At 41.3% G+C, this 24929-nt stretch overlaps 2 protein-coding genes across 3 annotated transcripts; both read left to right on the top strand.

The window, feature by feature from the left end:
• Positions 1–756: 756 nt before the first annotated feature.
• Positions 757–11500, top strand: LOC131880389 (uncharacterized). 2 transcript variants are annotated; one of them, XM_059227016.1, is made up of 5 exons: positions 757–1494; positions 2647–3163; positions 7153–7521; positions 8897–9080; positions 9524–11500. In XM_059227016.1, exons 2-5 carry the CDS (start codon positions 2999–3001, stop codon positions 11251–11253), a joined length of 2448 nt encoding a protein of 815 aa, XP_059082999.1. In that variant the 5' UTR covers positions 757–1494; positions 2647–2998; the 3' UTR covers positions 11254–11500. The 2 variants fall into 2 exon arrangements, 1 of the variants encoding a protein (XP_059082999.1); XR_009373257.1 differs by lacking the exons at positions 7153–7521; positions 8897–9080; positions 9524–11500 and adding an exon at positions 3668–5565.
• An 8443-nt stretch (positions 11501–19943) lies between these two features.
• Positions 19944–23175, top strand: LOC131880391 (uncharacterized). Its single transcript, XM_059227019.1, has 3 exons — positions 19944–20532; positions 21950–22069; positions 22312–23175. Exons 1-3 carry the CDS (start codon positions 20009–20011, stop codon positions 23084–23086), a joined length of 1419 nt encoding a protein of 472 aa, XP_059083002.1. The 5' UTR covers positions 19944–20008; the 3' UTR covers positions 23087–23175.
• The last annotated feature ends 1754 nt before the right edge of the window (positions 23176–24929 follow it).

Here is a 24929-nt window from a genome sequence, read left to right as displayed (position 1 = left end):
CGACAGAGCAATAGCAAAATGATTACGTCTGAATGCAGAGTATGCATTAACGAAATAAATCGTGTTATCCAATAAAAATGAGACGGCCTCTATGGGTCGAAAATCCCACATTATCAACCAATATTGTAACACTTTGAACTCTTTCGCTTGTTTCTAGAAACTCGACCTTTGCGAACATTCATAAACCCAGGCCATTTGATTTGGGCAGACTTCTGACTCGGTTGTCAACTCTTGAAGGTTTGCACCCAAGTCCAAAAGAGCCTCACTCCGCGTGTCCCCAAAATTGCATAACAAATCACGACATGGTGGTTGATCTTGAGCTAGTCGACTGAGTTAGTCGTTTGGTTGGTAGGGTTGATTGGTGATGGTCACACCAGGTGTTGAGAATACGTTGCCATTCCTCACGGTTCGAATGAGCGTGTCTAATCGGATTTCCCTCGCCTGTCTGGTTCTGCACTCTTTAAGTGAGACTTTGCAAACATTTTCACTCACTTGACGTGAATCGTGCCCTGGAAATTATACTTCCTCATCTTCATCTTTAGAGGGCATCCTCTGAGAAGCTGGAGGAGAAGTGGCACCACCACCATCGTCATCATCATCATGATCATCATCATCATTTTCCTCCTGATACTCGAGTTTTGCATTTGAACCGTCTTCTTGGAGCTCATCTTCGTCTCGCCTTGATCGTCAACAGGGTTGAATTGGCCTCTGGATACCTATCTACATATGTCATCATGAGAACATGTCTTTCAACCGGGCAATTATCATTACTTCGACCAATGGTGACGGTATGATAGGAACTACGCCGGTCTACAGGGCTGCCACAAAGTACGCCGGCACTTAGAAATACAAATAGTTCTAAAACCATATGAGATACATTCATCAAACTTTTCTTATGATGATGTTTGAACTGTCATCTACCTTTCTTCTTAGTAAAATTAAACATTTGGCCTCCTTTTGCACGAACAATTTGACTGATACGTTTTGAAAGTCCATTCACTGTGGCACGCTAGGCTGCCACAAAGTACGCCGGCAATTAAAAATACAAATAATTCATAAAAATAATTTTGATGCATGCATCAAACTTTTTTATGGTGATGTTGGAATTGCCATTAACCTTTCTTGTTTGTAAAATTATTCATTTGACCTCCTTTTGCACGGCCAAGTTGACTGATACATTTTGAAACTCCATTCACTGTGGCAGGCACAGCTTTAATATATTCCCAGGCAGCCTTTAATCCTCTTTCGAGTGCCTCCACATTTTTATGTGATCTATAGGAGCGCTTTTCCTCCAAAAATTTGAGGCCAATCCAACTTGCCAATTTGAGCCACGGTAGATTTACAAGTACTGAAACTTATCGCCGGCGAAATTGTGGCAACCCTGTAGATTGCATTCATTGGCAGGAGAGCAATTTGGGCAGGCACTGTCAATTCATTGCTGGAGGGTCTTGGAGAAACCAAACTCTCAACAGCCTTGATGCCATCCATGGCCAGGTGATTTCTACATTATGATCTATAGAGCTCAAATAAGTTTCGGCGAGGCCAAAAATTCGAGTCTGCATCAGGGACAGAAATCAGGTATCCCTATCTGACATTCCAAAGTCAGGTTTAACAAAAGGAAAAGATTAGGATGATTTGCTTGGGCATTGTCAACCAACGCCTCCTCCTTTTCCACGTAAGACTCCAACTTGGATAGTTCACAAGGGTCGTTTTGTCGAAAAAAAATGACTAGCTTCATTTGAACTTCTCAGTAGCGTCCAAGGGAGTGCACATTTGTGTGAGGTGACATCGTTTAAGCTGCAATTACATTAATGTCTTTGAGTGTACTTTTAATGTGTCCAATTTTTAGATCCTGCCATTTTTTGGTCTTTGCAATTTCAATCACGAATGATTTAATTGAAGAAGTTCCTCATCTTCAGTCTGCTTATAATCTGTGTCCGAAAATCAAAGCTCAGAGCTCTGGCCTGAAGGCACCAAAACCGCACTGCCTTAGAAAAATCGTCGATGAGCGAGTATGTGCTAAGCCAGCACTATTGGATTGCATTGTAGAAGGTAGAGTAAGGCCTTCAAAGCAACATTTGTGTGTGGGCAAATTTGGCACCTGGAGCTGGGGAGTGTACATTCTCCGTTTGAAATGCTCATGAAGATGTTTTAAAAGAGAAGTCGTCTATGCATGGACATGACCTTCACAAATTTGGTTTCAATGTCAAGCCACGGAACAAATGCAAATGAGGAAACTTGACACAAAGTTTAGTTAACACCTCAATCGAAATCGAAGTTGTGAGATTGAAACATCAATCAAGCATCCTCACAACCGACAAACCAATGACATTTACGCCAATAGGATGCAATGTCAGCGCAGCTTCTGGTTTCAAGACTTCGGATCGATAAAAAATCTTGCTCGATGGAAAGTCGGAAACAATGAGAACATGAGGCAATTCCTCACTCGAGCTTTGAAATGAAACCTTTGACACCCTCTTGTGTGCAGTCCTCCCATGCAAAGTGGCGCAATTGAGTTAGCAACTGACTGAGAATGAGAGTAAACGTGGCTAGATGACAGTAGCAAGACAACTTTATCCCCTCCCTACGGGAACATTTCCCAAGCACATTAAAGACTCTAATTCAATTCATTCTGTTTTATTCCAGGTGCGTCTGCAAGGCTTAACTTGAGAGAAATCTGACTCCTAAAGATAGGGACGGCGTTAAAAAGACAGTGCAATTGTGCGTTTCCTTCAAGAAGACCTTTGGCTCCTTCTCATCTCTAAGCTTGCCTAAAAATGACATGGATTATCTGGGATTGTCAAAAGGATTAGGGATGAGTGCCATTTATTGTCCCCGACGTGTGGAATTGGGTTGACAAGGCTCTCAAATTGACCTTGAAAGGTGATTTCCCCCTTCGATTTCAAACGAACGCCCAAATCCAGTTAGCCGGTTGGAGAACAGAAAGAGCCATGAGAAATTCCTCAACATCTTCACAGTGCTTCGAGCAAATTCTAAAATGCAAAGTCTAATGAGGCACTCACCTACGAGATTCCGCGATTCCCGTGGGAATAACAAGTGCTCTATTTGGACCATGTTCCCTTGGACTAAAGGAGGTGGGACTCAACCCTCGGCTTCGATACGCCTCATCTTGATCTTGATTAGTGTGTTATTATTAATAGAGGTGAGTGGGTTGAATTCAATCTTGTTTTGAAATGAATACTGTACCTTCAATTTCTCCCTATCAAGTTGTGATTTATGGCCGAAGGTAATAAAGCCCCTTGAGATTGAAACCGAAAAGGACTGATACCATTTTAAAATTGATATCTTTGACGTTCAATCCCTCATAACTTCTACTCAATGCTAATTTTTCTTGGTCAGTGAAAGGGGATATTTTATTGATCTTTGCAACAACTCGTAACCACTGAACAGATATTTTAAATCTTTCTTTGTGACGTAAAGACTGGAACTGAAACTTGAACCACGAACATAAAGCAAATGTTTATTCATCTATGAAATGCGAAGAGTTATTACCCCAAAAATTAGCATGGACCAAACCTACAAATGTTTCAACAGCAGACGTTCAAAAGTTGAACAAGTTTTGACAGTGCAAAAAAATCCCCTTCGGCAATCAAGTGTGCAATTCTGAGATGGCGAGATGGAAACTGATATCCAGATTAAATTCCAGGTCGCACAACGTGTCAAGATTACTAAATCAAAAAAGTATCAAGATGCGATTGAATAGAGCAGGCCTTCTCGTACCATTTTCATAGGTGCTATCGATGCCTGAGCCGGGAGATGGCCAACGACCATGATTCACTCCCTTACATCACCGTGTTTACTTTGATTGAGAAGAGGGCACAGATTACCGTTTCTGCATTCCAATCCGACATCTACCAAAGCGAACAATATGTCTTGATTGTGACACACCCATAGCCTAAAAACCGTTTTCTTCTCTGGCTCACGGACGAATTAATGGCGCAGTCGTCAAAACAATTCAGAACGGGACAGGAATGCGATAATAAGATTGTTCTATCCTCTAGCAATCTGACGAGACGAGGCTTTGCTAATAGAGCACCCAGCCTTACGGGGTCATAAGTTCAACCACATATCAAACATCCTCCAGGAAGACGCGAGAGGCAGAATCGGGAGAAATTTCTCATGGTTCTCATCAAGCTTTGTTTGAACTGCAGTGCCATGACACGAACTTTTGAGCGGCGAATTCAACGCCTCGCTGACCATCTTGTGAACCTCTTTGGTAGATGAAGTTGATAAATGCTTATGTGAAGGCAAACTTGGTGTTGCGTTGCTAATGGACAATTAAAATCAAAGGAGCTTCTACAAGCATATACGCTTGAGCTTGAAAGTGCACCTTGGTATCTCTAAATGGCGATACATGACCAATTATGTCCATCCTAATCGTTGTCAGATCTTGAGCAGATAGTGATGGGCACAGACTAGATATGCTTCAAGAAGAAGATCCTTTTTTCGAGCTTGATTTCGAAAATTACCAATGATCATCTTTTTCTTCAAGAGAATTGGCGGGGACGTGTGTCAATGCCCTACTTGGAGCGTAGACTCATGTTACCAAAGAAAAGTGCAAGGACCTCCATTTCGGAAAATGAGTCTTCAGAACTTAACTTGCTCATGTATGGCATTGAAAATCCATTAGAAGCCAGACAGAAAGTGGCCCTTTTTGTACCATCTTTTCGCTTACGTTGGCGACTCGTACCTTTCGCATGGGCCATCCATTTGCATTCGGATCAGATTCCCTCGGATGTTGCGTTCAATTCAAAGAAGATTTATGCGATGGACGGAGTAACAGACAAGTCTAAGCTTTGGCGAATGGAATGAACCCTTGAAATAATGACCCGATCGATCTCTTTGCCCAACACTAAAATTATCCAGTCTCTATGAAAAATTGTACTCTTCAAATGATACAAAAGATTCCAAGAAAGAACCATCCAACGGAATTCAATCTTCTTGAGTTTCTTCTGTTCTCCAGAACTTAAGAAAGGCCCAAGTAACAAAAATCGCCTTTCAAGACCGATAGAATCTCATTTTAGTGGATCAAAAAAAGCTATCAATTGGTCACGGTTTTCAGCTGCTCAGAAGTGTTAATGGGCCATAATCAATAGTAAATTACTCAGCTACGGACAGGCAAAGATGTATGTAGAAGCGCAAGATTGGGAGAGCCGGAGAAAAGACCATCAGATTTTAGCACGTCATGCAATTAGGCACAAATTGGAAGATAGAAAATCATGCTTGGCCTCCTTGTTCGTTCTCAATTTCTGTGCTCACGGATCCTTTGAACAACGGCGTTGTGTGCACTTAAGCAGAATCGGCATGGGTAATAAAAAAGAACAAGAAATGAAATTCAATTTCAATTGCGGCCTTCATGATCTATCTATCTCTTGAGAAGGCGAGCCTCCTTCTCCTGACTCTTTGTGATTAACAATCAATCAGATTCGCGAGATGTTTCATTTGCCAAAAAATTGGCATACATAATGAGTTATAGATGCATGAAAAATCTTGAGTGGCATAAAGCTCCCCAGGTTCACTTGGAAATAAGGAAGGTGAAAAATACAAAAAGTTAGCAAACTACATACATGTCGTTCCTTATCTTTGAAAATGAAACATTGACAGATCTGAACGCACAGATGAGAAGTTAGTAGCTGAGAAAAATGTCGTGGAAGTTTGATACCAATTTTTCGCTTTGTTGCACGTACGAGGCTCTTAAAATACTTTTATAATGTTGGGGCATATCATTTAAGATCCAACCTAAGTTTCAGCTAGTAGAGCTGAATACATATTATCTGGTAATTAAAAGAAACTGAACGAAATAAATGTGAAAAGAAAAATTCTGCTTTAAATTTGACGAGTCTGGACTCGAATGTTGAAACGGGTATTCAAGACTATTTTTGTTGTCAAATTGAAAAATACTGTATTCAAATGAAACCGTTCAAAGTACGTTGAATTTTTGATGATATTAAAAGAAAACCACTTTTTCTGTGGTAGAATTTTATAGCCAATCTTATCTATCAAATAACTAAATGCGACCGTTGAATTCACTTTCAGGGTTGAAAACGTGAACTGAGATTCATCCTGATACGACCGATAAATAGATAAAAAATGGTGGCCAAAAAAGTCCTCTATGCTTTAAATATGCATTTTAAAATCGTTTTGAGTTCCTTTTTTATTTCGATTGGGGGCCAATTACTTTGAAACTCATAGCTCTGAAATCTTACGGTGGCTAATGTTCACCAAAACGTGCATCATTGATTTTCCATTTTGACTATCATACAATAGCCACCAAACCAAAATTCAATCCAAATAATGATCTTAGAGGGAATATTTTTTCCCGTTGGTTCTCCCTAAAAAGATATCATCTAAATAATGCCATTGAAGTTTCGCTGTGTTTTGTTAATTCTTGGACGCCGACCCCTATTTCCCCTATTATTTCATACAACAATTGGTTCCTTTAAATAGTCCTGACTGATGACTCATCGGCATTCTTTGGGAGGTCAATGGGCTACTTTTCAACGCAACGAAAGTAATAACAAACCAAAATACAACTCACGATACCAGACAAAAAACTATCCTACGGTTTCAAGAAAAAAAAATGTAAAAATAGGAAACTTCATAAAAAGAAATATTATTCCCAAAACCAGCTTTTTTGCAGGCTTTAAAGTACCTTTTATGCATGTTAATGAGTGAAATTGTGGCAGGATATGAAATTACAATGTTAGACGAACAATTCCTTTCAAGGATGAATGACTTAAAATCGTGATTTAATCCCTTAAAAAAGAGCCATTAAGCCCCAAAAGTTCAAGTCCCTGTAGCGGTTAGAAAAGCCAGCGAAAAAACAAACTAAAAAAAGACGTCCCAAAAATGGACATGACGCCATCTTCTTTTCCCGCTTCTATGTCCCAATATTTACCGCATTTTTTTGTCAACACCTGAATACCTCGGCTTCATAGTTTTTTAAGAACTCCACTCAAAAATATTTTTCTGTGCATACAATTCAATATTTTCGATTGAGAAACATACGTACATTGGTTGCACATGAGCATAAGAATCCTAATTATTGACACCAAAATGTTACAAAAGAATGTCTTTTGGCGCATAGTTCAAATCCATGACACTCCTTTTGTCAAATTTCACGTCTTCCAGGTTTCCAATGCAGAATTCCTGGGAAGTGGAGATCATGGGCATCACAATAGTCATCCTCATCATCACACCCATGATCATGGTCATGGCCAAGGTCATAATGATCAACACACTCAGCCTCATGAAGATCATCATGATCACCACCAACCTGACGGTAATGGTGACACCGACCAGACTAACGAGTTCGGTCACTCTAATGCAACACATTCCAACCTGGAGAAAGAGGATTATGACGATTATTACGAAGAGGATGCGGACGAGGGTGCTGAAAGCGCTCATGGCGCCCTTCAACGACAAGTCAGATTCAAATCGACGTTTTCGTGCAAAAATCGCCATCCCGGCTATTATGCCGACATGAGTCTGAGCTGCGAGGTAAGGCAAACAAAAACTATAATCAAATCTGGTATCCAACGAAAAACGTATCATTTTGGAAACGAGACAATTCATGACATTTTGCCCCAAGGGACCAGGAGAAGATGGCCGCTGGGCCATATTGTCCATAAGAAATCGCCAACTTCCCACAATTAGGTAGCAAAATGTCATATCGCAAAAACCTTAACCAATATTACAGCAGTGCGGAAGGACCCGGAGCTACCTCTTCTCCTATTGTTATTATCGTTATTGATCAAGCTGTAAGGCCAATAGACAATAGAGAGAAACGGCGTCTCCGCTAAGAACGCAATTGAGGCAGCCGTGGGGTGAAGTTCGTATGCTAGTATTTTAGGAAAATGCCTTCGTCCCCTGCCCTTTACCCATCTGCCTTATGTCTTCTCCATTCACCATTACCTCGTGGTTTAAACAAGTTCATAAATAAGGCCAAGTCTCATAGTGGTAGTATTGATAACATCTCCAAGTTGAGCCCGTGGTCAAGACTCTGGGGTTGCGATTAACAGCTCGAGAGGGCCAGGGAGGGTAGGAGACTGGAAGCAATCCGTGAGATGATCTCCATTGGATCCGTATAAAAACCGACCGACGGTGAGTGCCACAAGGGGTCTGGGTGGTCACGAAGGGTTCGGGCCACCTCTTTGAAGGCAAATGGCGTCAAAGAAGCTGACAAGTGGAGATTCTCTTCTCTCCATCCTAAATTGACGACGACTTCTGTGGAAGTCCTTGGTCTCCAAATCAAAATGAATGGGTTTGGGGAGACTGGTTAAAAAAAGATGCATATAGCAATTAAGGCTTCGCTCAGTCGTGATTTAGGCCTAACGAGAAATCAATTTTCAAGCATGTATCAAGGTACAAGGTCATGGGTCTCATAAATTGCTATCATTGTGGGGGGGTCCGTTCGACTAGAAATTACTCAACATTTTGGCTCGAAACTGCGTCTCGAGATTCAAGTCCAAACGTAGGACGGAGTTCTTACCCAATAAGGCCTAGCTAGTATCATGGTATTGTATACGTAATAGTTCCCAAGTCTAGACCCGTGTTTCGCAAAACAAAAACTTCATTGCTCGATTGAGCTAGCATTCCTGTGCCAGCCAAAGAAGTCGATTGCCCTTTGGAACTCAAATATTAAGGTATTGGTGTAACTTGAATCTTGGAGGTGACGTTCTCGAGATGGGCGACAAATGTCAGGCTCTTACAACTTGGATGTCGGAATGGTATCGCTTGATCTTGTGACATTTTGGACCTGCTTCCTCCCATCTCACCATGAACCACGACGAACCGTAACCCCTGAGACGCTCCGTTCACTTATGGTAGTGCAATATGTGCAAAGATTGACTTATCAATACTACTCTCTTTGCAGGTATATCATTTATGCAGCAGGCACGGAGTTGGTTTGGCATTCAATTGCCCGCGAGGGACAAGATTTCAGCAACGAACCATGGTTTGTGATCACTGGTTTATGGTGAACTGCGAAAACTCTGCCAGTTTCTACGATGGTAACTTGCGGATTGGACAACCCGGAGTGAACTTCCTCGACGACGATGGTTAGAACAACAACTCTTAAGAGGGAAATCATAACGAAACGGCCTTGGCGTTATGAAGTCATCTAGTTTGCTTGGGCTGCACATCCCTATCACAAGTACATAATTGAGCTCAGCGTTGTGCTTAGCTAGCTCAGCCGAAACGAGCCTTATGCATGCACGGATATTATTTGGATTAGATTACTCATGCTGGATTTTACAAGCAATCAGAGTCGTACTACATAGAGTTATGTGAGGTTTGCAAATGAACGTAAGAATATGGAGAATCGTGCTTTGTTGCTTTTGGGGAAGTTCCTTTTGAGTTAATGAAACAATGACAGTAAAACGGTCCCATTTGAAGGTGTCTACTCTGTCATTGTACTGTACGAATGCCTGCCACCTGCTGATCGGTAAATAGGTTTGGGGGAATATAAATCTAATTATTTTTCCTGTTTTGCATCTTCCAGATCCGAATGTTCCGGTGATGCAATTGATGATTAAGGAGTCCACGACACGACCACCCAAACGCTCACGAACCACTCCACAGGTGTCCAAGTCTCAGACTGCTCCTCGGCAAACGAGGCCAAAGCTATTGGGCTCAAATCGAGGCAACAGGAAGCCCAAATTCATGCAGGTGGTGGTTCAAGACAGGTTCAAACCTCCGGGACAAAAGGCCAATGTTGCCCAAAGGGGAGGAGTTCGTCATAGGCACCATGAACACCATTCACTTTCAGTTGAATCCCGTTTAAATCGTGGCAGTGAGAATGACCAAGGAGGGAGTGTCTCAGAGGTCTTTGGCCCACCTTTGGGGGAAAATGGCATTATCCTGGATGACAAGGAGCTTTTGCCCTTCCAGAACGACCAGAACAGAATTTTGAGACGTACGGAGGAAAAGAAGAAGACGCGTCAAAAGTATCCAGCTTTTCCAACCAAAGAGGAATTGCTACAATCTTACGGGATCGATGCCAGCTTAAAAGCTCCTCCAGTGGACGCTACAATTGCACTATTCAAACCCAGACCAACAAGATCTCCTGGTCGAGGAGCTACTTCAAGGCAGAAACCGACAGCATGGCAGGCATCACCATCTCCACGTGTTGTCACGACGCCCACGCCTCAGTTAAAGTTCAGTCCTCCTCCTTCTCCCGTTGCCTCTCCTTTGACAGGTCATGTTCCGGAGGAGCATCCTTTGAATGAGCTCCTACCTCCAACGGCCCGTGTGGTGGCTGTAAAACCCCTGCGGACATTGGCCCTGTCCAATCGCGGATCGGATCCTTCAATCATGACCTTGTCTCAGTTCTTAGATCAGTTCCCCAATATATCCCACGTCCATACTGTTCCCATCCAAGTGAAGGGGGCTCAAGTAAGGATGATTGAGCAGCTTGTGGAAGCACAACAGACAAAAGGGGGCATGGCAGAAGCGATTAGAGGGCAGGTCGATGATCAATCAAACACGCCAAGGCAACAAGACTCGGATGGCGCCTCTTCATTGCTCGACTTCCGCAGTCCCGGTCGAGAAAGTAACACCCTGGATGACGAATTGGAAGACCTCATTGCAAATCGTGATGCCAGGAAAGTGGCGGAAGACAATGGACAAGAAACTGATAACGCGGTAACGGTTCATCCACGCGGAGGTGGAGCTGGTCCTCGGTTCACGCAAGACCTCTCGGATTCGGTGTCACCGCCCACAGCCATTTTCCCTGAACTGGAGTTTGGATTTCAACCCTTGCCTCGTTTCTCCGCCACGACCTCCACCGCAACCACTCTCCAACCCACACAACTGACAACCCAAATTGATGAGGAAACGAAGGATGATGAAGACGCCGCCGCCGCCGCCGAGAAAGATGCGTTCTTTTTCACCACCACAAAGGCCCCAAGAGTGACTGTCGGTGGTGAAGAGTTGAACGAGCTCTTGGATTCGCGGGGCAAGAAGAAGACGTCTCCATTTGACATGCGAGGTTTGTTCTACATTCCCTCCAAACCGAAAGTGAAACCTGTCAAAGCCAAGCAGCTCAAGCCTTTGTCCACATCCACGCAACAACGACGACGGGGAGGAGGTGGACCAGGTGGAGGTGGAGGGGGTGCAAGAGGACGAGGTCGATTCCAACCAACCAGGGCATTTGGCAGTTTTTCTGCATTTCAGCCGTTTAGCCCCGGATCATTAGTCAGAGGCACTTTGAGCAACTTCTTCGCTCCTTGATCTGCAAGTGAAAATGAGTGTCCGAAACTCAAACCACGCACGCACATCATACAAGTGATGATGACACAACCAGTGCCAATTCTCAAAAGACTTCACTTCGGCGATTTTCCAAACCGTTACCATTGTTTACGTGGAAAAAAGTGCCAAGGTTCAACATAAAAGTATTTGTAAATCTTTCAAGTTACCTTTCACGTTTTTATTTGTTCCTGTCCATTTTTGACGAGAAATAAACCCATCTTTACAGGTTCATGCCATCCATTCTATGCTTATAGTAATAGGTGACGCATGGCAAATAAAACACTGAACGACAATGATCGGTCGTATGTTTCGAGATCGAAAAGCGTTTGAATTTGTTGTTGTAGGTTCTCGTAAAAAGATTGTAACTCATAGACATAAGATAAAATTGGTGAACGGCATTTTTATGAAACGAACAATAAAAGTGCCGTCGGGTTATTCATAGGGTTGGTGCCCAAAGCTGAGCAAGCACTAAAGATCTTTAAAGAAACGGCAAATCCATCAAAAATGTGTTTCATGCTCAAATAAATATAGTTTCGCGAATTGCGATTTGAAATTAATAATTGTACAGATCAAAATGGGTCCGAACTCGAGTTCCAGTGCACTCGAGCCTTTTACCCGAAATTCAGGGAGATTGGCCTGACTCAAGTCCTAAAGTAAAGACTTGAGTCCAAACACGGAATAATAATATTTCATTTTGTACTTCATTGAATTTCCTCAGAAAATGGCCCCAATTCCGTCATGAATTGACCATATAAGATGCAAGCCATTTAAAGTTGATTGTATTAGCCTAATTAAATTTTGCAAATTCAAATGGGCTTTTGAGTGGGCTCAAGCCTTTTGCCGAACCCGAGTTCGAGCTCTAGAAATCCTGCAAAATGTTGGAATACCAAAGGACTTGTGACTCGTCTCGGCATTAGTAGCACGACTGGTTTGCTTTCGAAAGAAACAAAGGTTGCGTGATTTCGCCTTTGCGCTATTTTCATTTCATTGTTTAAATTCAATTGAGCAATATGTGTGGAAACTGCATGAACCGTATACATGAAATGTATAATTTTACAAATCCTAAATGTCACTTGTCATTAACGATGAGGAAAAAATACTTTTCAAAGTATACTAGGCTTCTGGTTCTCCCATTTGGCATTGGAATAAGGTATTTCATACACCATTGTCATTTTTTAGAGGAGAAAAACAAACTTCATCCGGTTTAAATTGGCTCTCGAACTATTCTGCTCATTCTTCACATCTCAAACAACTTTAAACAGTGGAGGACTTCAATCATCCTTGGATAAAATTCTAGAAGTTCATTTTGAAACTTAAATTTTTGATTGACTTTCTTGAAACAGTGAGCAATTAGGAATCAAATGAATAATGGATATAACATGGTTTAGGTTGAGACCACAACTTGAGTGTTCAGATCATGTACAAAACCTTTGTACCAGGTCCTCCTAAAAATGCATAAAAAGTTAACCTGAGCTTTGGAACTTCTTTCCGTGGCTAAAGTTTAGCATCTTTTCATATCCCTCGGATGAAACCCAAAACATTATTCAGAGTACAAAGTTACTTAAGTTGTAAGTTACAGGTTTTTTGACTTGTTACCATGATAGATATTCAATGACTTAAGTTGTAAATTTAAATGCCATGTAAGTGTCAAAAACATCCACTTGTTGACAAATTCTACCAGAGATGAAGTATCAAAGTACTAGTATGTATCTATTAGTGCTGGGGCGAGTCCGAACTCGAATCCGAGAACATTCAAGTCTGTTAGAAAGGGCGCGAGTCCAGACTCGTCAAAGTGGTATTCATCTTTTTCTTTCATTTTCGTCAGAAAATGGGCCTTTATTCACCATGAATTAGCCATGCAAGAAAGCAGCCCTTGAATGATGATTTCATAAGCTTTGTTTAGCGTAGTAAAAGTAAGATTAGTCTTTTTTTTTTACCCGAGTCCAGTAAAAGATTCGAATCTTCTGCTTGACTCGGCGAATCTGACAAAAAGTCAGAAAGTCAAAGGACTCGCTCCAACACTAGTATCTATTCAAGGAAATGATTTATGCAGAGTGTCCTTTTTCAAAAGAATAGCTCTTGGTTGATCAATAACTGCTGCATTCAATTGCCTTTAATCAATTATCATTATTGACTTTTTATCAAACCAATTGCATATTTCTAGATTATATCAATTTTCAAACTGAAGGGTCACTTCGGCCAAATCCAACTAAATATATAAAGGACCATAAATTGAGCGACGGAGGAGTTCGTGAAAAAAGGGATTGTGCTCTGAGAAGCATTCAGAAAATCCTTTTCCATTCCTTTCAAAAATGTGGTGGTAAAAGGCTGGAATAAATCGGTCCAGCCAGGCGAACATTTGATTTCAACGTGTTCGGGCAATGTTGCGTTGAAAGAGAAAAATCTAATCTACGATAAGAAGGTCACATCTGTCTTCTAAGTTCCAGCTCGAATCAAAATTTGTTTCCTGCATGCCAAGCGCGATAAACGGCAGAACGAAGGCCGCGTCCTTAGCCTTGAAAACAATGTTAGTGACACATAAAATTGAGAGAGAAAGCTCGTGGGATGTCATTAAATCGTCACGCTCTCAAGTTCACAAATAAGGCAAGGATCTGAGAAACACCTTGACCTTGGTGACAAAATCGTCGCATGCGACGAAATTGCTATCGATGCCACCCTCATTTGTTGAAATGCAATGCACCTGAAGGAGAAGCTCCACCGAGAATTATTTTTTCTTTCACTAAAGCATCATCTTAACAACGCTTTTATACGTGTAATAATTGAAGATGTAATAGAGTAGCATGGAGAATAAGCGTCGTTTTGAAAGCCAAATTCTACTTTGTCAGTTCAAAACTAGTTACTAACTCACCAGTTACTAAGATCAAACCAAAAATTACATGAGGTTGTGACTTGGGCTATAAATTTACTTTATCAAATGTATTTGACTTATCTAGAGGCACACCGGAAACCCGCTAATTAACCTCAAAGCGTGGCCCTGATTTTTCGTCACATCAAATCAGGGTTGCCTCTTTGATAAATCCAGACTTTTTAGGTCCCGTTGGGATATGTTGAAACCTTATGTTCCAAGATTTTTGGCAACTTAAATTTTCAAAACTTATTTGATCCCATCAGTAGTTGTTACCAATCATGAAGAAATCAGACTCAGTACAATAGAAATATACTTTTAAACCGGCTTTTGAGGACCCTGGAGCCCGGGATATCAAAATATCATATGAAGTTTAATTGTCAACAAATAGAGGGATCATAAACTTTGATTTATAAGTACTAGTGGTTACACTTCTTAGTTAATAAAGACAGTGGAACACGATTTTAACACCAAGTGCTCCAAGCATTGTAAAAAGATACTCTCAGGGCCTACCAATCCAGTTAATAATTGGTCTACTTGTAAGGATATGCGAGCACAAATCACCGAGAAAGTTTTGGTGACACTTGTTCAATATTCATTCTCTTCTTTTTTTTGGGCGGACTTCCTTTCAGCTTGTGGGAAATTCATGTCTGAAATACAAGTTCATCAGACCTGGAGTCGTCGTGCTTCACATACGACCGACTTACTGTAAAGCTGGCTTTAAGCATGTAGAAAGCTAGAGCCACAAAACTGCTGAAACACCTCTGGATTAGAGTTGTCCACCGGCTGAGACAGAGTCTCCCAATCTAAATCTGAAAATATTTACTCAATCCGATCTGCATTCCCCAAAAATGACTACCAACTTAGTTTCACAAAAAGTGGCTTACCTAATCTACATCTTAAAATGTTACCTCACTTAATGGCTTGTAAGGTTGGGACTGTAGAGACGGTACCGAAAGGCACTTGGAACTGCATGTTTTCAAAAGCATTCATGAGCTTTGTCCCAAACCAGAAATAGGGTCAATTGTAAGGACCGTGAAGGCTTAACGTGCGCTTTGAGAGCACCTTCAAGCCTTCGAGAACATTGAAGTCCTCTCTTCTTTCTAGGGCTCCATCATCGTTCAATTTGCTGCCCTCAAATATTCGTAGAGAGTATGAAAGGGTTGTTATAGTAGCATACTTTAAAACAGATTAAGACAATTTTTTGATCAAAATACCTGATCAGCGCTACATTATAGAGCTAGCCCTCTCTACCAACTCTTATATGAACATAAAATCAAGCAAATTAAATTATTTTTTCGTCTTGAACTGCAGAGGATCCCATTTCAAGTAGTGGTAAGGAAGTCCGCAAAAAAAATAGAATTAAAAAGTCTCCACTCCAACCACGACCGGGCTCGGCTCCAATGCACATCCCTACTCCTAGATGCTCCCATGGGAGCATCGCAAACAAAATTGAGATCCTGAACACCTGATCTCAAGATTTCATTGCTTTTTCCAAAGATCGCACACACGCACAGACGAATCAGTGCAGACTAGGTGCAATGATATGTCATGGGATGTCAAGGTGAGATCAATTAGATGTCAGTTAGGCCGCTCTTTTTTATGGGCCAAAGCCTAAATCTCGGGTTTGTTATGAGCAAAGCTTTTGCTGGCAAGACCGAGAACAAAGGCACAATCACCAAGCCACCCACCCACTCGCTCGCTCACTCACTTACTCACTCTCTGTCTCTGATCTTGGAGTTAGAGTTTATGGCCTTGAGGAAAACAGGAAACATACGATGTCAAAGTCAAATGAGAACCTTTATTTTGAAGCTTGTTTTTCAAAGGACCAACGTTCATTCATGAGTAGGTTATTACTTTCCACGTCATGGACGGCAAAAATAGAAATGATTGCATAGCAAGAAAATTATGGAACAAGGATCGGTTGATAATCCTAGAAACGGAACTCACTTTGGAGTATGGAAACTCGAACTATAAGAGTCCTGCAGATTTTCGACAAACAAGCATGATCTCAACTCCGGATTTAATCGGCCAATTTCCAACCCTCCGCTATTTGGGAGGAATGCGTAAGTGGGTTCATAACCACTCCTGGATATTTTATTCCGCCAAAAAGCAAGTCATTGTTCTGAACAACGGTCAAAAGTTGCGTGGAACAAACACACATTGAACAGTAATTGCCTTTGGGCAACAAACCGCGATTAATATTCCCTCGGTCAATTGGGTTACGTAAGCAACCCTCCGAAGTGGGAACATTTTAAGTGGAAGTGCTCGCCGACGCAATAAAACCCATCTGTCGTGAGCTTGTACTCTGATTTGACCCTGGGCCAAGACTTGTCACGCCCTTTATCCATGTGCTTTGGTTCCAACCCAATCAAAGACCGTGTCTCTCAAATCGGGGGAAAAAAGCTGTTAGGCCTTTCATGAAGGTCGTTTATTTGATCGTGTTCAGGAGTGACTGAATGAATGGGGATGGGACAAATCCTGGCATTTAACGGATCACCTAGTTTGACTCTGAGAACGTGCAAAGATGAATGGGAACATTACGAATCGAAGGATGGACCCAAAGTAAAATCAGGTCTCTTGTCTGTTATTGACGAGCCTTCTCTTCAGTTGAACAGGCATTAACGACGTCATCGAATCTTTCTCAAACTCTGGGAAACATTTCAGAACTTTTTTATGGCCCAAATTGGGTCGTTGGTAACATGTCACTGAATTCAATATGACATCACAGCTTCAGTAAACAAGCTACTCAAAGACTTGATCAATGCTGAACTGTGTACATAACTTTAGAGTAATTGAACTAACGAAGGTGCTATATAATTTTGTTGGTGAAGAGGAGGAGATTTGTGGAATGCATACAACCCCATGCGAATGTGTTGCAATTAGTGGTTGGTGCAAAACATTTAAAGAGGCTTTGAAAGAAAATACCCACCATTTATTCGTTCATTGCAGCATTTCGACAACTTCCCATTTGAAAGCTCGAACACTTCACATTTTGTTGTTGGTAGATAACAAACAAAAAATTCTCAATGACTGTTTGTGATCCTCGCTCAAATTGCGTTTGGTCATTTGTTGCAATAGTCCAGAAAATACAATATAATACAGTATAATATTTTTTATATTTTATATATATTTTTTATACAAAAAAATTGAAATTTAATTCAAAATTGCACTCCATGAATAGACGCGGTTGTAAAAAAAGAAGGTCGTAGTTCAGTACTTTTGAGGACAATAAAATCTCGTCCCACAGATTGCAAAATATATAGCTGCATCAAACTGTTATAGTAAAAAAAAAAGTAAAGTATAGTAAAAAAGTAAAATTGAAGAAATAAGTGCAAACCATGGAGGCACTACTTCGGCAAGGGCGCAATGGTATAAACTCCTTAAACCTTTCATGTTTTTAATTTCTGTTTCAGACTGAGGACTCACATATGTAGTAAACTATGGAAGTGGATTCAAGATTGGCTAAATCAGCGAAAGCGACGGGTTGTTGTTGAGAGTTTTGGAAGTGGAGTGATGTCGGATCTGGAATACCCCAAGGAAGTGCCCTCAGGCCCATATTGTTCTCAACCCTCATGAACGATCTAGAAGGGTTTCAAGGGTCTTTTTGAGGCTTTTCGCTAACGTCAAGGCTGACTAGGCCCATAAATCGACAAGCTCTGCGAATGGGGAGAGCGAAACAAAATGTCTTTTGCCTTGTCAAAGTGCTTGCTTGGTACAACGCTTTGGCACACGTGACCAAACCTACCATTATGAACTTTCATGAAGAACGCTAGATGAGACCTCCTCCCATGACGATCTTGGCATTTTTGTGGACAGTGGTCTAGCTTTTGACGATCATGTGTCAAAAGTTTTTACTAAGGCAAACCAACAATTGGGCATGCTATAATTCTACAACAAAGGATCCAAAAGTCCTAACCCAGCGTTCGCCCCAATGTTTAATGAGGATGTAGCCAAAATCGAAGCCATCCACGGGGGATGTTTTTGTGGATTGGATTCTGGTTCGAGTTAAGTGGAACGCTTGGCGAAGGTAGGGCTAGATGCCCTTGAAGTGTGATCTAGTGTGGGCCTAAAAGATATTGCATGGTATGCTAGACCTAAATTTGGATAGTGTCAGTCGACCGTTTTTGCCTATCTCTCGGAAAAAAGGAACCGATACTCAGAACTATCAAACGAAATGATGTGGGAGCTTCTTTGGGTTGAACGCGATCTAGAAATAACTCTTCTCTGGTCCGAGTAATCCCATTGTGGAACACATAATCTCAAGAAGTCGGCAATTCCGCCAACTTAATGGAGTTCAACATCGCCATGTGGAGTACACTTTAATTGCAGCATGCTCACCTCCACTATCTCTTTCACTTCTATTACATAACTCACCTTCTGTAATCCAATATTCTTTTATCGCCTTTCATTGGTGTTAAAGTGGAAGAAAACATTGAACAAGAATGACTTTAGGTTCAACTTTGGCCACGGTTCTTGATTCTTGAAATATTCTCCAATCACAGGTTTACAGTGCAATTTGGTCTTATTAGCCAAATGAAGTGAAGGGAATTTATGAAATGTGTGGTGCAGAACAGTAATTTTGGTCATTTTTGAAGGGAGAATTTGGACAAACATCACAGCAAACCTGCACAGTGCATTGGTTTAAATAGTTGTTGACTTCTATTAGCTGGCTTGTTGAAGCCAACAATATTCTGCTATTGAGACAAGATACATATTAGTAGAGTGACAGTATTGCCCCAAAACTGAAATCAAATGAGATTGAAGATTCAATTGGATCATATTGAGAGTTGCCTCTGACGTTTGTCTAAATCATCCTTCCACAAAATGGACAAATCAGGATGTTGCGGTACGTTTTTCTATGAATTTTCTTCACATTGGTATTGGGTGTCCAAGCTATCTTTACAGGGTTTGCCACCAGCGACAAAAATACCGACTTTGAAGGTGAATTTTGATTTGATTTCCTTCCCTTACTTGTTTCCCAATTGTGGTTAACATTGGTTACACAAATTTTCAGGAGTTAATTCTCAATCTCAAATGAGTGTTTCCATCGCACTGATTCAGCCCTTTATTTGTTCACAAAACCCGTGCAGGTTCTGTAGTTGAATTTCAATTCGTCTTTTCGAAAACATGTTCCCCTCTCCGATCTTGCAGATCTTATAAATTGATGTTTCTTTTGACCCAAAATGTCCACCCTCCTGTACCAAATCATGATTGAACATGAGTGTAGACTGCCATGAAAGCAACATTGATTGCTGATCCGGAACGAACTGGATTTGGCGATTATTCCCACTGTTAGTTTTACGCTCATCTAGATAAGTACATTCTCCGCGGAGGCAGGCAGTCAAGTGTCAAAAGTCTTGGCCACCATGCCCAAGACTTTCCCCGAGTTCATGTCGATTTAATGTACATGTATGGCCTTTACTACATGTCCACACGGACACGCTTTTGTCCATGATACACGTATGTACGTACGTACATACGAACTGTGTGTAGTAAACCCCAGAGCGGGAAAAAAGGGTCTTTCTCAGGTCAGTTTTCAGCCTTCAGATATGGCTCGGTAGAAAGGAAGTTCAAAAACAAGCCCAGATTTGGTCACCCTTTTGTTTCAGTGTTTTTTGATTAATCGTGATTAATCTCAATACCTATTTCACACTAAAGGGGGAGGCACAAATTTGCCACAAATTGCAAAACATAGTGTTGACTTTTAAAAGATAATTACATAAATATGAAAATAACCTCAATACTCACTCGTGTTATGACGTTTCGGGAAAAGATGACCTAGGGTCTGCTTTCTCTCGTTCGATACTTGAGCTCTTGACATCCTCCGTCTGCAAAACACAATCGCTTGTGAGCTTCCATCGAGTGAAGATGTCCGCCACGGTCTCCACCAGATTTAGTGCACGGACCAAAGCTACGGAAAGAGTCTCTAGATATCGCAATGATTTGGATCGCACACCATCTTACGGGGTAGGAGACGTTTCCAGCTCTGTCACCTTCCGGATTCCCATCACGAGATCCCGGGAATCCTCCTTGACCCCGTCCTATCGGAGGGACTCTTTCACTCGAGCGGCTAGTCCATTGGCGACTCAAATACGAAGACGCGACTCTTCGCTCAGTGTGACGGCGAGCTCTCCAAGCATGAATCGACGCAGCGTGGTTTTGTCCTCTGGATTGGGCTCTGAAACAGCCAAGTATAACCGCGAAGTGGCTTTGAAAGAGATTAGCAAGAGCTTCAACGACGATTTCAGACAGAATCAGATGAAATATCATCATACCGACCCGAATGAAATAGAGGCAGACCGGATGAACAAGGCCCGATCCAAAATTTTGGGTCCGAGCTCAGGGCCCACTGCTTATTTAGATGATCATTTTGAGCGACGGGCTGCAGTCAGGTGAGTGTCAAGGTTGAAGTCTAACTATGTTTTTAAATGAGTTGAGGTTGTTATTCCTATGCGGGCATGACAAGTTGGGTGACGTCATGCTGTTCTGCTTTCCTGAACCGGAAACACGCGTGGAATTTGAATGAAATTGTTTTAGAAGAAGTAAACGTGAGAGGCTGAGGCAAGTGTGTGGAGGATTTCTTTCCACACCATATATGGACCTCGGCTTTATAAAGCACATTCAGTTTGAGAGCGAAAACAAACATTTCTTACGAAAAGTTAGTTTTAATATCAACTTTGTGAAGAAATTTACTGTATGGTGAGTAGGCTTGCTGGGGAAGAGCAACCGCTTTCCAATTTGCGAAATCCTGGTTCGATCCCAGGTGAGCCGAGTCCAAGCTTCTTTGCGGTGTTTATATTACAGCATAAGTTGCTGCCTTAACAGCTTAAATGGGCGAACATGCGATCATTGCCGAGGTTGAGGTAATAATTAATATTGAACGTTTGGTTGCGACAACGGAGCGGGAATATCCCTTAATTGGGACACCCATCATCAGAAGCAAGCCGAGCGAGAGAGCTGTCTTCTGACTCCAAGCAAACAAACAAAGTGTGTGGTGAGACCCGAGGCAAATTTGATCTAGCATTTGGGGAAAAAAGCACTTTTTGTACCATTTTGGCGTTTTTGTAAAGTAGTCAATTTAGTTCGGATTTAAATGTTGCTTGGATTGTGGCGATCATTTTTTGTAATTATTTTGCTTTTTCATAGCTCAGGAATGAACGTTAAAGATAAGTGAAAACTTATTCACAATATTCTTAAATTGCCAAAAATTTCATCACAAGAGAACAATGCTTGTAAAATGAAAATTACAATTCTAGTGCAGTCTGAGCACCAGTGGCCGTTGGGCAGGGCGAAGATGGTGGATTAGTTTGAGCCGTTCCATTTTTACCTTTTTTAGCACTACCATTACCTGAATTACGAATGTTGCAACGTTTGATTCAAGATTTCGCCTATTGGAAGGACATCTCACTAAAGAAAAATTAATTCCCCTCTTCCCAGCCAAATCTTTGCATTTTAAAGCCGTTCAAGGAACGGAATTAATTCACTCTAGTTGATTGACTCGTAAGATCTATAACATTTTTGACGCACTTGAAATGCAGAGATTTTCAGTTATTTCGGGGTTAAAGGTCAATGAATATCACGCCAATTGCTTTGAAATAGAGCAGATAAACTAATCTGCCTAAAAAGCAGTCAATCTTTCAATTTATCAAGCTTAATGCAACTTGTTGTTCAGTGTGACGTCGAGTAGTCCAAGTATGAAAAGATACAGCGTGTTTTTTATTCTCTGGAGTGGGCTCCAAAACACTGAAATCATCTTGAGCACTGATGTGCAAATGTGGTATCAAAGTTCTAATATTCTTGCCTCTCCAGTGACCTATTTGGCGACACTCAAAAATTCAGTTCCCGAACGGTGGCGGCCGTGGGCAACCTTTTGGACCGCAACGCGAAGAAAGACAAAAAGGATTACGCTTGGCGTAAAGACATTGAAGAGTAAGTTAGCTAAAAAATGATCACTCACTTACTTCTTGGTCTATGTTCTGTTCAAAGTAAAGATATTGATGTCTCTTGAGCTTAAGAGAACGAGGAACCTCTTGAGTCTCTAGTGGCAAATGCACATTTTTATTGAGACATTTGTCCAATATACATTTCAAGCGCCGGCTATGAGCTGACCAATATTGGCCTGTGATCTTTCAATATTCATGCATTGACAGGTCTTCTTCTCACCATTCTAGTTACGAAAAGAGCTCCGAGTTTGGATTGCAGCAGAAGCTTCGAAGTTATGAAAGCCGAAACCGCAAAAGAAGAGAAGAAGAACTTCAACAAAGCAATCGACGACAAGCCGAGACCAAACCTGCATCAACCCACTCCAAACCACCCTTGGCACCCGCTGCGAAGTCCCTCAAGATTGAGCATGACACGTTTACCAAGCCTTCAAGAAAAATTGAACCCGTCGTCAAAGCCGAGAAATCGATCCCTATCAAAATTGAACAGAAAGCTGAAATCGAGAAAATGGACACAACCTCAACTGTTCCAACCAAACCCAAGGGAGATCCAGAAGCAGTGGTAGAGCCAATGGAGGCCAAAAAGAAGAAGGTCATCACGACAAAGAAGGTGAAAAAGCCCGCGGGATCTGGCTCGGAAGATGCAGTGCTCAAATCTGTTGATAACACGGCCTTGATTGACACCAAGCTGTCAGACTCTGAGGCGAATGCTCAGACTAAAACCGAGTCGACGTCTGAACCTGTCAAAGCAACAGTCTCTGTCCAAGACGAAAACGTTGCTCCTGACACAACAGAGGGTCCGCCGAAGGAAGCACAGGAGGAGGAGGGCGACGATGTCCATGGAACAAAGAAAATGAGAAGCGATTTTGACACAAAGATGGACAGTCTGGCGGCTGAAATGGAGGCTGGACGGAGTAAGTTGGCCAAGCTGCGGGAGCGGATACGCAAGGCTAAGGGAGCCATCAAGGAAGCCGATGATGCCATGGCGAAAACGATGAAGACTTGAACGTGTATACTGTATACTCCATACTTTAATTACTTATTACTTAAATTCGAAAGCCTTCCTCAATCATTAAAAGTCAAATATTTATAAGACCATCGTGATTGCAAATCGTATTCTTAACGTTTTCCCACTAGATGGCGCCATAATAAGGGCAAACATTGGCAAAGATGGCCCATAGATAATTTTGACTAAGCTTCTGAAATGTCAATTGGACCATTAGCTCACGTGTATCATTTTATTTCAAGTCAACTGGATCCAAGCTTTGAACTAATGGAGATTTGTAGTTTCGTACCTGGCCTGTTCAGTCAAAAACTGAGTTTAAAAAAAATGGGCCAGAACCTAAAAGCATGTATTTTTTTTGGCGCTATGTCGCTTTAGTAGGTAAAGAGAGAAAAGATTCATAACTGACAGAGAGATTACAGTTGGCTATTTATCGTAAGATTGTGCTCTGATCTTTCAAAATATTCATGTAATGCCATCAAGCTCGTTAAGGGTCTGTTGCTCTCTAATAATCTCAACAGTCCTTTTCATTCCCCTCTCACTCTCCTTGTTAAGGACAAACAAAGGTAGAAACGCAAGAATACACTGTAAGATGCCTAACTTTAACAAGGTGTTTTTCTGTGAACAGCTTATTTCTGATGTATTCTAACACCATAAATACACCACCAACACTATTGAGTGGCTTTACAATTTCAGAAATGGTAAAGTTACAAACATTTTTGACATCCGTATAGGGATAAACAGAGAGCTGTATATTGTATACTTGTAGTATTCCAGCGCCTTTTCATCATCATCTTTTTGCATTAAATTGTGTAATAAAGCTAAAAGTAAGTTTAGCAAAAGAAATGATTTAAAAGCCAGTCACCAAAAGCTTGAGAAACTGTGCTTTTCCTAGAAAAATTTGGTTGGAAATGATGAATGCAAAAGTGTTGGTGAGTTATCTTAACTTATCAAATATAAAGTAAATAAATGCCTTATCAATACACCACCAACCCTTCTGCGAGACCTTTCAAATCTTAAAAGGCTATAATTACAAACACTTTTGACATCCAAATAGGGATAAACAGAGCGCCATATAACGTATACTTGCAGCATACCACTGACTTTTCATCATCCTCTTTTTCCATGAGATTGTGCTAAAAAGGCTTAAGGCAAATATAGAGAGAGTAATGATTTTAAAATCAGTCCCCAAAACCTCGTGTAACTGTGCTTTTCCTAGTTTTTTTGGTTGGAAATGATGATTGCAAAAGTGTTGGCGCGTTATCAAACATACAGTATACAAATGCCTATCTAATTCTTATCTACATATCATGATTTTACCCATTGAGGATTTGAAGTGTATCCCCGAAGAATTGGTGGTTTATTTATTGTGTCATAGTACTTGGGCATTAAATTGTTCATTTAATAATCTCTTGATTAATTTAAGGAACTTAGAGCGTATTTAGAGCGTAGTCTTTACGTTTGTTTGTTCTCACCAAGACGAGGCAGGGGGCGCTTGTTCCGCGCAACGGAAAGGACTATAGAGGTATAATTACTGAGGCAACAACGGATATAAGGGATTGCTTGTTTGAGGCCACGCTTCTTCAAATTGGGAATCAAATCTGACTTTGGTGGCTCAGTCGGTTGCAGGAATAAAATGTCATTGTTGAACACTGACATTTGTTTAGCAGCAACAAAGGCATGAATGCTTAAGCAGTTGAGTCCGTAGCACTCGGATTTATCGATTTTCGTCAAGAATATATCTTTTGTGGTTACAGTGCCGTACACTTTTCTTTGCTTTTCAATTCAATGGAAGTATGGCACTTGCTCCTCTGTCTCACAGCCTAGCAGTGATCAAGTTCCTTGC

The sequence above is a fragment of the Tigriopus californicus genome, chromosome 5 (genome assembly GCF_007210705.1).
Source record: "Tigriopus californicus strain San Diego chromosome 5, Tcal_SD_v2.1, whole genome shotgun sequence".
Lineage (NCBI taxonomy): Eukaryota > Metazoa > Arthropoda > Copepoda > Harpacticoida > Harpacticidae > Tigriopus > Tigriopus californicus.
The sequence above is the reverse complement of the archived record's forward strand: the minus strand, read 5'-3'. Positions and strand labels throughout refer to the sequence as shown.

Bases quoted from the DNA above. Each gene is read 5' to 3' on its own strand.
- LOC131880391 (XM_059227019.1), top strand. From the start codon at position 20,009: ATGTCCGCCACGGTCTCCACCAGATTTAGTGCACGGACCAAAGCTACG. The intron at 20,533-21,949 runs GTGAGTGTCAAG...TTGCCTCTCCAG, and splicing joins GAGCGACGGGCTGCAGTCAG to TGACCTATTTGGCGACACTC. The intron at 22,070-22,311 runs GTAAGTTAGCTA...TCACCATTCTAG, and splicing joins TGGCGTAAAGACATTGAAGA to TTACGAAAAGAGCTCCGAGT.
- LOC131880389 (XM_059227016.1), top strand. From the start codon at position 2,999: ATGCAAAGTCTAATGAGGCACTCACCTACGAGATTCCGCGATTCCCGT. The intron at 3,164-7,152 runs GTGAGTGGGTTG...CACGTCTTCCAG, and splicing joins GTGTGTTATTATTAATAGAG to GTTTCCAATGCAGAATTCCT. The intron at 7,522-8,896 runs GTAAGGCAAACA...CTCTCTTTGCAG, and splicing joins ACATGAGTCTGAGCTGCGAG to GTATATCATTTATGCAGCAG.